This window comes from Pristis pectinata, chromosome 28 (genome assembly GCF_009764475.1).
Source record: "Pristis pectinata isolate sPriPec2 chromosome 28, sPriPec2.1.pri, whole genome shotgun sequence".
Taxonomy (NCBI): domain Eukaryota; kingdom Metazoa; phylum Chordata; class Chondrichthyes; order Rhinopristiformes; family Pristidae; genus Pristis; species Pristis pectinata.
The window spans coordinates 30672098-30687827 of NC_067432.1; the positions used below are offsets into that span (position 1 = coordinate 30672098).

At 42.9% G+C, this 15730-nt stretch overlaps 1 protein-coding gene across 5 annotated transcripts in view; it reads left to right on the forward strand.

Annotated features, from left to right (window-relative positions):
- Positions 1 to 447: 447 nt before the first annotated feature.
- secisbp2l (SECIS binding protein 2-like) overlaps positions 448 to 15730 on the forward strand; it is a 117396-nt gene continuing 102113 nt past the window's right edge. The window contains exon 1 of one of the 5 annotated variants that reach the window (XM_052040437.1): positions 448 to 571. Coding sequence is in view for 2 of the 5 variants with exons in the window: in XM_052040433.1 (XP_051896393.1) it covers positions 844 to 864 (21 nt within the window). In the remaining 3 variants the exon portion in view is untranslated. The other 4 variants (XM_052040436.1, XM_052040433.1, XM_052040434.1 and 1 more) reach the window with 4 other exon arrangements.

A 15730-nucleotide genomic window follows, 5' to 3' on the forward strand; every position in this document is an offset into this window, starting at 1 on the left:
AGAGTGCAGAGAACATTTACGAGGATGTTGCCAGGACTTGAGGGACTGAGTTATGGAGAGAGGTTGAGCAGGTTGGGACTTTATTCACTGGAGCACAGGAGAATGAGGGGTGATGTTATAGAGGTGTATACATTTATGAGAGGCATACATAGGATGAATGCAGTCTTTTTCCCAGGGTTGGGGAATGAAGAACTAGAGGGCACAGGTCTAAGGTGAGAGGGGAGAGATTTAATAGGAACCTGAGGGTCAACTTTTTCACCCAGAGGGTGGTGAGTATATGGAATGAACTGCCAGAGGAAGCTGCTAAGGAAGGTACATCAACAATGTTTAAAGATACTTGGACAGGTACATGGATAGGAAAGGTTCAGAAGGATTTGGGCCAAACGCAGGTAAATAGGACTAGCTTAGTTGGGAATCTTTGGTCAGCAGGGACCAGTTGGGCGGAAGACTCTCTGCAAGAATGCAACTGATTAAATAACCTTCATTTGCAGTTCAAAACGAGTTCTGTCGCCACTTGGCAGCTCACATTTTTCGCGGCTGCTTCCTTGTCTTGGATTTCGAATGACAAGAGGTATAAAACAAGCAGGGATGTGATCGGGGGTAGGTTCCTGGTCCGGGGAACGAAGGATTCCTGTTCCCCTGTGGCGGCTACGCTGCGGGTCCCGGGGCGGCGCCTGTTTCGAGGGAAGGAGTCGGCGGTCGCGTTTGGTGCGCGCTGACGGCTCGGCCCCCGTCGCGGGTGAGGCGGGGTGGACGCGACGTGTTTGTGCGCGGCCCCGGCGGCGACATGGAGCGGTTCCCGGCGCCGGCGGCCCGCAGCCTCTCCGTCTGACGGCGCCCGGCATGGACAAGGGCGAGGCCAAGGTACCGCGGCGGGCGGGTCCGCGGCCCGGGGAGTGAGGTCCAAGTCCCGGGGGTGGGGAGCGGCCCGAGGCCCGGGGGTGGAGGATTGGCCCACGGGCGGGGGTGGGGGGAGCGGCCCAGTGGGGAGGCTCCGGCCTCGCCATCTACCCTAGGCGCGGCCTCCTACGGCGGGCGCCGGCCCCGCAGACCCGCCCCGCTGCTCTCTGTACCCCCGGGCCCGGACGGTAAACACCGGGGCGGTGAGAGCGCCGCGGTCTTGCTCTGCAGCCGAGACGAGCTCCATTTGGATGGTAAATTGAGGGAAACGATCGGGGCCGTCGGACAGATTTTCAGTTCAATAACCGACAAAAAAATTGGCGAATATTTAATTCTCTCTCCTCTAACTGTCCAGTTTGGGTTTAATGCCTGTTTTGTACTTTCGAGATCTGATTCTCTAAGTGACATTGTAGCTTTTGTCAGTAGCACCTTTAAAGAATGTGACATAACCTGCGCTGCAGGAATTGGGTCATAAGGAAACTGCCTAAAGAATGAAAACTATGGAGTGCTGTGGAACTGATTTAGAGCTATGGGTGTAATTGAGCTAGTTCACGATTAAACAAATTTAATTGCAAAATTTAAGGTTGGAGATGTTTTTAATTTGCAAATCATGACTGTAAAGATCAGAATGAGTTTCAGTTGTCAAAATGCACCTGAGATTCAATTGACATTATTGAATTCTGTATTTGTTAATTTATCAGGCATTTTATATTAATTCTACTGAATAGTATGGTTTGAAACAGAAATTGTGTTACTGCTCAGTCAAAATTGAGATTGCAGCCAGATTATTTCCTGATGTTTTATTTAGGCACTGCTGCTGCACATTTGACCTAAAAACTGAATGCCACTGTACAATTTTTGACATTTCATTAATCTTGCAGTTTGATTCATATTTTGTTACCTTCTATATAGATTTGATCAGACTATTGTATATGGTGCTCTTATATTACAATATATATTTTAAATAGAATAATGTTAAAGTGATCTTTTTTGGAGACTTTAAAAAAAAATTCATTCTAAACCACCTTAGGGCATCATTTTATTTTGGTACATGCAAGCAGTAATTTGAGAAACATAAATGAAACTAATCCATAATTGTAAATGTGTTTTTTAAGATTGAGTTATAAATAGCAACTTAGTAAATTGTAATAGAATATATTAACACAGCCTTGTGAAATAAAATTTCACGTGATTCAGAATGTTTCCTGTACTTTCTGAATTAATTTTCAAGTTGTGAAGGTGGATGTTGCAACAGAGGCCTGGGAAATTGACCTCTGAGCATTGCAGATGGGCAATCTTATCTGCATGTAAATGGACCTTTGGCACCACTGTCCAGATAACAATGGTTGTGCTACTAGTTTGGTATCTCAAATTCATCTTGGAAGTTCTCTTGCAGCACCCAACCCCAGACCCTCCTGGTCAAAATTTTTGGATCAAATCCTTCATAACTGCACATATTATTCCTCTGTTCAATTTAAGTGTGGGCTTTGAAATATTGATTATGTTATGATATCTAAATACCTTTACATTATTCCACACTTGCTAGTCCCCATGCAGCCTGTGCATTTCCAGCAAGAATTCTCCCCATGCCACTAATTACTTAATGAGAATGTGGAAATTCAGTCATTCCTTTATCTCGCTCATTGGCAGTGTTTTGATTGTATTTCAAATAGACACTTTGAATTGTTCTGTGAATGCCTCCTAGTTGTATCTCTCTAGTTCCAAAAATAGTTTTTATGATCACTGAGTCAGAATTGCCTTTCTTGGGAAAATAAAGTCAGAAAACTTTAGAATTCCTTGAATACATTCAAGATGGATTCCTGGAGCAATATATTCTGGACCCTACCAGAGAACAGGCCGGTAGTAAGTAATGGACCGTGCTTAATTAAAGAATAAGGAAATGCAGATTTAACTAATCGTGTTAAGCTCAGTGTCGGTTTTGTAGAGCAGTATAATATCTGAGATTCTAAATAGTGATCGGGCTCAATTTACAAGGATAAGGAGATTGATGATAACAAACTGGTCAAAACCTGCAAATTTAAACTAGAAGTGGACAATGGCATGTGTTCAAAAGGAATTTAGCTTAATGTAGGATTGTCTGTATTCATTAGGGGCAAGACCTCTTCTTACCAAATAAGTTAGCCTTGTGTAGGGAAAGATGAGAAACAGGAAAGCTAATGGAAAGTCTGCTGAGTAACACGAGGACTGGGATATATATTGTGTTTATGGCAAAAGGATAAAATACAGAAAAATGAATTAAAATCCTAAAGACCATCAGGATAACACAGTTTTTACTATTGTTGAAGAAAAACATTGTTAAGGATAATATGGATCCTGTAAAACTAGTGGCTGGTAGTTCTGTATTTGAAAAGAAGTGGCATATCTTTGTGTCCATCTGTATTGCATTTTAAGAAGATTTGACATACTAAAGTTAGAAAAGGGAAAATAATGCAACTAAAGACTGATTGTTTCCACACCAGGATTAAAAGGTACCTCGGCTACACTCAACACAGGAATTTTCACTTTCGATTGGGGAAAGATGCAAACACTAAATTTCCACATAAAGAGACTGTTGGCTTAATATTAGCACCCTTTGAATTGAAAGCAAAATTATTGAGCTGCATCAAACAATCTGCTGGAGGAAGTCAGTGACTGATGCAGGGTTTTGATCTGACACGTGGACAGTTCCTTTCCTCCCATGGATGCTAATCAACCCCCGAGTTCCTCCACCAGATTGTTTTTGTTGCTGCAGACTCCAGCATCTGCAGTCTCTTGTGTCTCCTTATTGAGCCACATAATTGATTAGTTGGGCATCAGATGATGGGGCAATAGGAACTGAGTTGCAGGTGGTGTCTTCAGATACTCATTACATTTCTTGTTTTTGTTAATGCACAGAAGGCCACGTGTCCTGGTTTTCTAACTGTTGTCAAAATATAGGGATTTAAAATGAGAGACTGATGGGCTAAGGTAATTGAGGAAACCCATGGGAACTAGATTTCTATGCAGGTTTAAATCTGAGGTCATTTATTTTAGACTAATGGAAGAGACCCCTGCATTTTTCAAATGGTGAAAAGCTAGGAACTGCGGAGATCTAAAGATCACTGGGATGTAGTAGTTGGGTACAAAGTAACACAAAACTACACATTGAATTTTAAGGGGGTGTGTTTACAGGTGAGCAGACCTCTGGCTAGATCGGATCTGGAACCACATTTAGTACTGAGCATCTCTCCTTGAACATTGTGTTGGCCAGCATTATGGTGCAGAGTCAGCAGAATGTTAACAGGATCGTAATATTTATATTATGAGGAAAGATTAAATTAACCAGGCTGCCTTATCCTGGAATATAGAGGGTTGAGTGGTGATTTACTTGAGTTTTTTTTTAAATTTTAAATGGAGAGAAACCTTTACTGGTGTGTGATTCTAAGACCACTCGACGCATCCTTAAAATCAGACAGACCATTCAGAAGTTGAGAAACATTCCTTTAACTTGGGCGGAACTCTCTCCAACGCTGTTGATGTAATCTGAAATAATTTTAAATCTGAGCTTTGAAATAGATGTTTATTTGCCAAGAGCATTAAGGATGTGGATCCAGAGGGAGTGGGAGCAGTTGGGATGCACATCTTTATTGAATGGTGGAATTGGTTTGACAGGCTCATTTTCAGAGGGTCAATAGAAATGGGCTCCCCCAGCCCACTGAGCCTGTGCTACGCCAGGGACAATCCACAGCAGCCAACCAGTCCACCAACCCAGATGTCCCTTGGGTGCACGTAGGGGCAACACACACAGCCACAGGGAGAACGAGCAAACCCCAGGTAGACCAGAGGTTGGGTCTGAATCTGGGCTGCCAGCACTTTAAAATGCTTATCCTCGCCTATAAATTACTCTGGGGTCCCATCCTGCTTCTGTAGTGTTCTGTGGCTTTGCAAGATTTTTGCAAGTGGAAAATAGGATAAGGAAATTGCAGATGCATAGCTCATCATCTTCAAAAGTGCTCTGATTCTATTGTTGAGCCTTTACATTGAGAAATTGAATACGTTGCTCAATTTATTTAAGGGACTGGTGGGGAAACCTGAGTGTAGCCAGGTGATACGAATGGGGTCCTAACTGAATAGGATGGGAGAAGGATGTGGAGGATGGAGAGTTGGAAATGCAGGGACTGATTAGGAGGGGTCAGTATGGTTTTGTGCAGGCGATATGAAGTCTCATAAATCTGATTGTTTTTGAGGCGGTTACTAGGAAAATTAATGAAGGCAAGGCAGTAGATGTGGTATACATGGACTTTAAGGCTTTTGACAAGGTTTTGCATAGGCTAGTAGAGAAGGTTAAAGGCCATGGGATTTGAGATTGATCCACATTGGCTTGTTGATAGGAGGCAGAGGGTAGTGGTGCAGGGTTGTTTTTCTGACTGGAAGTTTGTAACCAACGCGATACCGCTGCTAGTTCTGTTGTTTGTTGACACGAAAATTGGTGGAGTCCTAGATGGTGAGAAGTCCCCAGGGCCTGATGGGATATACCCCAGATTATTGAGAAAGGCAAGAGTTGAGATTGCAGAGATGCTTGGGATCCACTGAAATTTGACTGCTTGGATTCAGGATTGGCTTGCCCATAGAAGGCACAGGGTAGCGGTTGATGGGATTTATTCTGGCTCTGGGTCTGTGACTCATGGTGTTCAGCAAGGATCTGTACTGGGACCTCTGCTGTTTGTGTTGTATATAAATGACTTGGATGAAAATGTGGATGGGTGGGTTAGTAAGTTTGCAGGTGATACAAAGATTGGTGGTGTTGTGGATAGTGTAGAAGGTTGCGGAAGGATACAGTGGAATACAGATCAGTTGCGGATATGGGCAGAGAAATGGCAAATGTGAGGTGTTGCACTTTGGGAGAGCAAATGTAGAGGACTCTTAACAGTGTTGATGTACAGAGGGATCTTGGGGTCCAAGTCCATAGCTCCCTGAAAGTGGCTGCACAGGTTGAAAGGGTGGTAAAGAAGGTGTATGGCATGCTTGCCTTTATTAGTTGAGGTATTGAGTTTGAGTTAGGATCTGGAGTACTGCATTCAGTTCTGGTCACCCCATTACAGGAAGGATGTGAAGACTTTGGAGGGGGTCCAGAAGAGGTTTACCAGGGTGCTGTCAGCATTAGAGGAAATATGCTATAAGATGTCAGACAAATTTGTGTTGTTTTCTGTAGAGTGGCAGAGGCTTTGGGGAGACCTGATATAAGTTTGAGAGGCATAGATAGAGTAGACAGCCAGTATGTTTTTCCCAGAGTCAAAATATCTAATACTAGAGGGTGTGCATTTAAGGTGAGAGGGGGAAAGTTGAAAGGAGATGTGCAGGGCAAATTTTTTTTACACTGAGGGGAGTGGGTGCCTGGAATGCACTGCCAGGGTGGTATGATGGAGGTGTTCAAGAGGGTCTTTGATAGGCACATGAATGTGTAGAGAATAGAGGGATTATAGGCATTGTGTGGTCAGAAAGGATAAAGTTTAGTTAAGTGTTTAATTCAGCACAACATCGTGGGCTGAAGGGCCTGTTCCTATGCTGTACTGTTCTATATTCTAAAAGGGACAATTTCGTGCGGAGGGTGGTGTGTGTATATGGAATGAACTGCCAGAGAAGGTAGTTGAGGTAGCTACAATAATGATATTTAAGACACATTTTGATAAATATTTGGAGAGGCAAGGTTTGGAGGTTAGGACTAGCTTAGGTGGGCACTTGGTTGGCATGGACGAGTTAGGCCAAAGGGCCTGTGTGACTCTAAGATAACTTGGTGTAGATTGTTCCTAACATTTTTTAATATATGGTGGAAAGCAGAAAGTCCAGATGGGATGCAAAGGGTGTTTGATGTGGCTTTGGGTTAGAAATTAGGAAAACATATCTCTCAAATTGGAGATAACTGTTCTGGTTTTGTTGTAGTGTATGTAATTTGTAGCTTTGTAATTGGTGAGAGAGGATGTGACTTTCAGCTTTTCCTGTCTGCGTGTATGCCTTTGAAAGATTAGAGTTGTATGTTTTGCAGGTGATATTTAAGACGTAATTGTTCTTTCTCCAAAGCTTGTTTCCCTTCTGGACCTACAAGTCCAACTTCCAAGGTGACTTCAGCTTCTCTAAGGCTTGGAAAGCATGAAGACACAAAAATTTTGAACTATCTGAAGCGGTACCCCTAGCTTTAATCTTCCATATAGGTTATGGGCAACTCTGAACCGCTAATAGAAAATAAAAAATATCTCCTGGAGTCATTGGAGAGATGTAAGATGGAAACGGGGCCCTTTGGCCCACTGAGTCCGTGTATACCGTCGACCACCCATGTAGACTAATCTTATGTTAATGCTACTTTTATTCTGCCCAGACCACCATCTACCATCAGATTCTACCACTTCACTCACCACCTACACACTTGCGGCAGTTTACAGTGGCAGATTAACCTACTGACCCACACGTCACAAAGTGAGGAAACTGGGGCACCCAGAGGAAACCCATGCAGTCACAGGAAGAGCGCGCACAGACAGCACCCAAGGCTGGATTGAACCCAGGTCTCTGGCACTGAGAGGTAGTGGGCTCTACTAGCAGCTTAGCAGATAATTCTACAGTACCATTGTGGTCATCAGAAATGGACTGCCTGATCCACAAACATGAAGGAAGCATCAGGGGTGCATTCTACCACGTCTGTTGCAATTATCTTGCTTAAAAGTCTGAATATAAAAGTGTAGTTGTTACTCTGCAGTTACACTAATCATACAAAAGATATGGATTCTAATTGTGATAATTCTGCATCGATTTTCCAGGTATCAGAGGCCCAGTCTTCATTTTTTTTTACTGTGAACTTTCTTTATTTTCCTCAATTTTTATGGATTGCTCTGGGTCAGTAACCTATTGCTGGGCCTTCTTAAAACTCCAAAAAAAAATACTTTATTTTGTACAGCACGATAACAGGCGCTTCTGGCCCAATGAGCCCATGCCACCCAATTACACCCATGTCAACCTGCTAATCCGTACGTCTTTGGAATGTGGGAGGAAACCAGAGTACTCAGGGGAAACCCACACAGTCACGAGGAGAATGTACAAACTCCTTATAGATAGTGGTGTGAATTGAACCCCAATAGCGTTATGCTAACCGCTACGTTATGCCTGTCCAGTGTATTTTAAAGTGCCCCAATCAAGTTCAAAGGTAATGCTCCCAAAACTACCAGAGAGGTTACTACTTGTCATAGAATTCCTTCAGGGGTCAAAGCAACAATTAAACATTTTTATCACTTTTTTTGTTTTAAAAAAAAGCAGCCCGATCTGGCCGGCTCATTCCCAAACAACACCACGCAACCCCCCTCCCCCGCAAGAATTGCCATCCACATTCCTCCCCACTTGGAATGTAATAATGTGAAGATAATTTTGTGAAGACTTTTTTCACAACGAAGAAATGCAGTTTATAATTGGGAATCATGATCCCAGATTGGAGGAATGACAAAATACTTCAATAAAATCCATGCTTTAAGCATCAGTTGAAGACACAATTTTTAAAATTTTAGGTTTCAAGTCTTGACTTATTTCATCGTTTTTCTGTCCTGCAAGTATCTTAGTCTTGAGGAATAGCAATAAACAGCTGTTTGTTGCCATTCCTTAATTGACCCACAAAATACCCTAGAATAATATGGAGAGGGACCCTCTTTCAGACTGTGTGGCCACATTGTACAAACTCTCTTCAGGGAGTCAAATATGTGTTTGTCCAGCCTTTGTTTAATGCAGATTTGCACTCCTGAATTGGGAATTTTTCTGTGGCTACTAAACTGCCCTTTTCTGTTCCATGCCCCAAAGATTGTTTTAAGTCTTTGCAGTCATTACTGAATGTAATATAGAATGTAGAAGCAGTTTTTGTATTTAAATGTTAGGGCATGTTTCTGCAGATTGAAATTTCATTTTTTTTTTGTTACCCAACTGACATCACTAACTTGACATGGGTGTAACTGTGGCTATACTATTCTAGTCATGTGCACTAATTTTAATTAAATGCAGCTAGTATCTACTTGCATTTTGTGTGCATGTTTACATTTAACGTTAGTCACTAACCAAAGAAATGAAACACTTGAGATGATCAAAAAAAATTGTTCTGGCATTGATCTATTGGTGTACTAAAAGATGCTTTTAATTGCCCAAATGTACAGGATCAAAATCCTAGCTTTTTTTTTACTGATCAGAAGTGCAGTTAGTTGCTGGATAACAAATTGGAGAAGCTGCATCTATAGAGAGCTAATATTTAAGTTAGATCTTTCATCTCTCCATGGATGAAGCATGATCTATTGTATTTTTGAGAAGATTGCATAGTTTTGTATCTTTTCAGTATCTGTAGAACTTTATTCTTGAAAATGTTGGATTGGGTTATTTTCAATAATTTGCATTCTTGTCTCAAATTGCAAGAATGGCACTCGCTTCAATGAGAATTTCATTTGTAAATATTTTCTGAAGGGAGAAGGGCACGAATGCATTAGATTTGAATGTGTGCATATTGTTTCCACTTCCATGGAGTTGCTTCAAGACAGTGGTGCTACCCAGAGGCTCCAACTTCGTTGCAGAAATTCAGAGTTAACATCTGTGACTACTTCTTTGTGCTCCATTAATGCAATTTCTGCAAAACTTTTGATGCTTTAGCAATAACCAGAACGGTTCTTGCTACATTTCTGGTAGCATCTGTTCTACCAGGTAATAGCCCAAAAGAAACTGAACAACATAATATGGCAGTGTCTCATTGGTGAGAGTCAGTTTTTTTTAAATTTTTTAAATTTCTTTTAATTTTATTTACAACGTGGTAACAGGCCCTTCCGGCCCAACGAGTCTACACCGCCCACTTTAAACCCAAATTAACCTACCTGTACGTCTTTGCAATGTGGGAGGAAACCGGAGCACCCGGAGGAAACCCACGCAGACAAGGGAGAACTTACAAACTCCTTACAGCGACGGGAATCGAACCCCGATCGCTGGCGCTGTAATAGCGTCGCGCTAACCACTAATTGGCTTCTTTAAAAACTAAAGGGGTTCTCCAGTAATGCTTGGGGTTACATCAGTTCTTAACAGAAATGCCTGTGATCCTCTGCTATAATCCATTGGGACATATGGTGCATCTAGTAAATTAATTTAACCTTAACTTCAACATATGGAGGTGTTCCATGTGTTGTAATTAAAGACTGCGCAATTTCATTTGTCAAAACATAGCTGCAGTAAATACATCAATGTGTGTGCAGGCCGACTCTGCTTTAATCTCTTCTCATTTGACAAACCTGCCATCCAGGAACCAATCTGGTGACCCTTTGTTGCAGTCCCTTAATTGCTGGGGAGACCAGTATTGTGCACAATATCCATCGGTGGTCACATCAGAGCTCTCTGTGGTTGGAGCAAGACATTTCTACTCATCCTCTTCCAACGAAGTGTGATGTATTGTTAGCCTTTCTCACTGCCTGCTGAGTTTGTATATGTACGTGAGTGGGAGAATCTGGAGGGATTTGATGGGAACGTGGGGGAAAATGAAATGGGATCAGTGTAGGATTGGTGTCAATGGGTGTTTGATGGTTGGTGTAGACTCGATGGGCTGAAGGGCCTGTTTCTGTGCTCTGTGGCTCTTTGAATACTTTGTGTTTTGTGTACAGCACCCAGGTCTCTCTGAACACTGTCTCCCCTCTTTCAAAAAAAAATACTCTGCCTTTCCAATTTTTTTCCACCAAATTCTCCTCACCTTTTGCCCACATTCCATTTGCTCTATCCTTGCACATTCACTATACCTGTCTTTATCCCTTGAAATCCCCTCTGCATCCTTCTCACAGCCCACACTGCTACCAAGCTTTGTATTAACAGCAGACTTATTACACCTGTTCTCTTAGCAGGTGATGAACAAAGTGGAATGAACACACAACCTTGTTTGACCCTCTTCTAGAAGCACAATGCATTGATGTCATATCCTCCACTGAGGACAGTGGTGGTCACGTAATTGTGCACAAGTATCAACGTGGTGATAAACTTCAGTGGGAAACCAAGGCACTGGAGGATGAACCAGCCTTGCAGTTTAACAGATTGTCAATGGACTTGGTCAGGTTAATGGAGGTAAAGAGCAGTTGGTTGCAAGATCAACATTTCAGGCCATAGCAGGAGTACTGTGTGTGGATCTGGTTGCCACACTAAAGGACAAGATTGCACTGGAGAGGAGATGTACCAGGGTGTTGCCTGGGAATGGGGTGTTTCATTTCTGAGGAGAGACTGGACAGCTGGTTTGTTTTTCTTGGTGAGGAGAAGGGTGAGGGGGCAACTTGATAAAGATTTACAAAATTATGAGGGGGATAGTTAAGATGGGTGGTAAGTTGAGTGTAAGACCAGAGGGCATAGGTTAATGGATAGAGGCTCAGTCTGAGGTTCAGTGATCAGAGTTAATCTGAGGAAGAATTGTTTCATCCAGAGGGTGGTTGCAATCTGAATGGCACTGGCTGATGGAAGTAGGTATTCCCAGATTTAAGAAGCATCTGGACAAGCACTTGAATTGCCAAGGCATTGTAGGCCACAGACTAAGTGCTGATAAATGGGACAACTCTAGATGGGTTTTGAGAATGTACAAGGCATGGTTAGTAAGTTTGCAGGTGACACTAAAATAGGTGGTGGTATTGACAGTGAAGATAGTTATCAGGATTTACAGAGGGATCTTGATCAGCTGGGTAAGTGGGCCAAGGAATGGCAAATGGAATTTAATTTGGATAAGCACAAAGTGTTGCATTTTGGGAATGCAAATCAGGGTAGTACTTTCACTGTTAATGATAGGGCCCTGGGGAGTGTTGTAGAACAGGGACCAAGGAGTACAAGGACATGGTTCCTGGAAGATGGTGTCAGAGGTAGATGGGGTGGTGAAGAAGGCTTTTGGCATGCTGGCCTACAGTCAGGGCATTCATTATAGAACTTGGGATCTTGTGTTGCAGTTGTACAATAAGTTGGTGAGGCCACATTTGGAAGATTGCATTAATTTTGGTCACACTGCTATAGGAAAGATGTCATTAGTGTGGAAAGAGTGCAGAGGAGATTTACGAGGATGTTGCTGGGACTCGGACTGAGTTATGGAGAGAGGTTGAGCAGGTTGGGACTTTTTTTTATTGCAGTTTAGGAGAATGGGGGTGATGTCATAGAGATGTATAAAATCATGAGGAGCATAGGTTTCGATGCGTATGAGGGGTCAATGCGCGCAGTCTTTTTCACAGGGTTGGGGAATCAAGAACTGGAGGGCATAGGTTTAAAATGAGAGGGGAAAGATTTAATAGGAAACTGATGGGCAACTTTTCCACCTGGAGAGTGGTCAGTATATGGAATGAGCTGCCAGAGGAAGTGGTTGAGGCAAGAACATTAACAACATTTAAAGGGTACTTGGACAGGTACATGGATAGGAAAGGTTTAGAGGGATATGAGCCAAATGCAGGCAAGTGGGACTAGCTTAGATAGGTATGTTTGTCAGCATGGACCAGTTGGGCTGAAGGGCCTATTTCTGTGCCTTATGACTCTGGCTCTTTATGACTCTAATTGCCGTTTGGCATTGACTCGGTGGGATGAAGAGCCAGTACTCTACGGCTATGTGATTGTTGGAATGGCAAATGAATTGCCAGCACCCAACATTGATCCCCTGGGCATCTCACTGTTCACAGCTCAAAACCTAAAAGTGGTTTATTTATTATTACTGTTTTGTCTGTGGACCAATCCTCAAGTTGTGCCAATATATTATCACATTACCATGTGCTCTAACTTTTGTTTAATAATCTGTTGTGTGGCACCATATTGAAGGCCTTCTGAAAGTACAAATGCACTACATTCATCTTATTCATTTCACTAGTTACAAGCAAAAAAATTCAACGAGATTGTTGAACGTGATTTCTGTTTCGTATATTCATGTTGATTCTGCCCAGCCCTATTATTTTTCACATATCCTTGTTACCACTGAAGAGATTCCAGTAATTTCCCTGCTAGTAATCTTGGGCTTACCGCTCTATAGTTCCCTGGTTTCTTTCTCCACTTTTTTATAAAATGCAAAGAAGTTTTGAGGAAAGTGATTTCAAATGTACCTTGCCTTCATTGTTTTCTTCACCCCCTTAGTAAAGCATAGAGGAGGTGGTCCTCCATATCAGTGGTAGAAAGTTACTGATAAGCTGTAGATGCTGGAAATCTGAAATTAATAAAAACACTAGAAATACTTGACATCTATGGAGAGGGGAATGGAGTTAATATTTCAAGTTGATAGCTTTCATCAGAGCTAGGAAAAGTTGGGGGAGGGGCAAAAACATGTTTTAAGTTGCTGAGAAGGGGGAAGGGTAAGAGAACAAAAGAAATATCTGTCAGGGTGGAGACCAAGAATCCAGATTTCCCAGATGCTGTTGGTGCTGTCTGAAAGTGTGTCGTGAAGGCTTGTTGCTCATCTGTATAGAGGAGGTATAAATAGAGGGAGAACCGGGGATGGTGGGGGACTGCTGAACTGAGATGCAAAACGTAGCAGTTGTTGGAAATCTGAAATAAGGGAACACTGTGAATACTCAAGTCAGGTATTGTCTATGGGGAGAGGGAAACCGAGTTAATTGAATTGATAGTCTTGTTCTGATAATAAATTGGAAAAGCTGCCTATCTGAAATTGTTAAATTCAGCAGCAAGTGTTAATGTGAAAGATATTTAGTTCCTGGAGCTTAAGTTGGACATTGTTGGAACAGCCTAAGGTGCCTAAGATGGAGAATTAGGCAGCTGGAAGTTTAGGGTCACCCTTGTGGACTGATTGGAGGTGTTCTGCCATTTTCTTCCTCTCCCCTTTCGGACTGCCTGGTCCACTCCACCTTCAGCACAAAATACCCCCCTTCTCACAATGTTTTCCTTCTCGCACCATCCAGGCATCCAAGTGCTCCCTCCAGGTGAAGCTTCACTTGTACTTGTTCCAGTCTACTGTGCTATATTGTGCTCACAATGTGGCCTTCTCTACTTTGGGGAGAAACAACACAAATTGGGTGACTGCTTTACAGAACACTTCCCTTCCATCCACGAGTGAACCAAGTTTTTAGTTACCTATCACTTTAATTCACCATCCCTCTCCTACTCTGACCTCTGTCTTTGGCCTCTCATGCAGTTACAAAGCAGCCCCAATGTGAGCTCAACGAACAACAGATCTTCCATTTAGGCATTTTTGGGCAGGACAGTGGCTCTGCCAGTAGAACTGCAACCTCGTGGCTCCAGCAACCTGGGTTCAATCCTGCCTGTAACATGTGCCTTTCTAATGAAAACATTCCATATGTGGTGACCTTTTGCAGACCTGTGGTGATGCCATTGATGGTATCTCAATCTGCAAGTATTCAAAATTGCTGTTTCCTTGTCAAGTTTAAGGTTAGCATGTCCTTCAGGCTAAACTATAATAAGTGCTTGGAAATCCAATTGGCTGCGCTAATGTAAAATTACATGTACCATAGAACAATACAGGCCCTTCAGCCCACCATGTTGAGACGACCTTCAAACCACTCCTAAGACTATCTAACCCCTTCCTCCCACATATCCCTCTATCTTAAATTCCTCCATATGCTTATCTAACAAGCTCTTGAACTTGACCAATGTATCAGCCTCCACCACCACCCCAGGCAGCGCATTCCATGCACCAACCACTCTCTGGGTGATAAACCTCCCTCTGCCGTCTCCCTTGTACTTCCTTCCCTCCCCAATTACCTTAAAGCATACCCTCTTGTATTGAGCATTGATACCCTGGGAAAGAGGCGCTGGCTGTCCACTCTATCTATTCCTCTCAATATCTTGTATACCTCTCATGTATCCCCTCATCCTCCTCCTCTCCAATGAGTAAAACCCTAGCTCCTTTAGTCTCTCCTCATAATCCATACTCTCTAATCCAGGCAGCATCCTGGTAAATCTCCTCTGCACTCTCTCCAACACCTCCACATCCTTCCTATAATGAGGCGACCAGAACTGGACACAGTACTGTTAAGTGTGGTCAAACCAGAGTTTTGTAAAGCTGCATCATTATTTCGCAGCTCTTAAACTCGATCCCACGATTTATGAAAGCTAACATCCCATTAGCTTTCTTAACTGCCCTACCTATCCACCTGTGTAGCAACTTTCAGTGATCTGTGGATATGAGACCCCAGGTCCCTCTGCTCCGCTACACTACCCAGAATCCTGCCATTACCTTGTATTCCACCTTGGAGTTTGTCCTTCCAAAGTGTACCACCTCACACTTCTCTGGATTGAACTCCATCTGCCACTTGTCAGCCCAGCTCTACATCCTATCAATATCCCTCTGTAAGCTTCGACAGCCCTCCACACTATCCACAACACCACCGATCTTTGTGTCATCTGCAAACTTGCTAACCCAGCCTTCCACCCCCTCATCTAAGTCATTAATAAATATCACACAAAGTAGAGGTCCCAGAACCAATCCTTGTGGGACACCACTAGTCACAGCCCTCCAATCCAAATGCTCTCCCTTCACCACAACCCTCTGCTTTCTATAGGTAAGCCAATTCTGAATCCACATGGCCAAGCCTCCCTGAATCCCTTGGCCTCTGACCTTCTGATGAAGCCTACCATGTGCAACCTTGTCAAATGCCTTACTAAAATCCATGTAGACCACATCAACTGCACTACCCTCATCAATCTTCCTAGTCACCTCCTCAAAGAACCCTATTAGGCTTGTGAGGCAAGATCTTCCCTTCACAAATCCATGCTGGCTGTCCCTAAATTGTGATTCTCTAAATGATCGTAGATCCTATCTCTTAGAATCCTTTCTAGCAGCTTACCCACCACAGACGTAAGGCTCACTGGTCTGTAATTCCCTGGA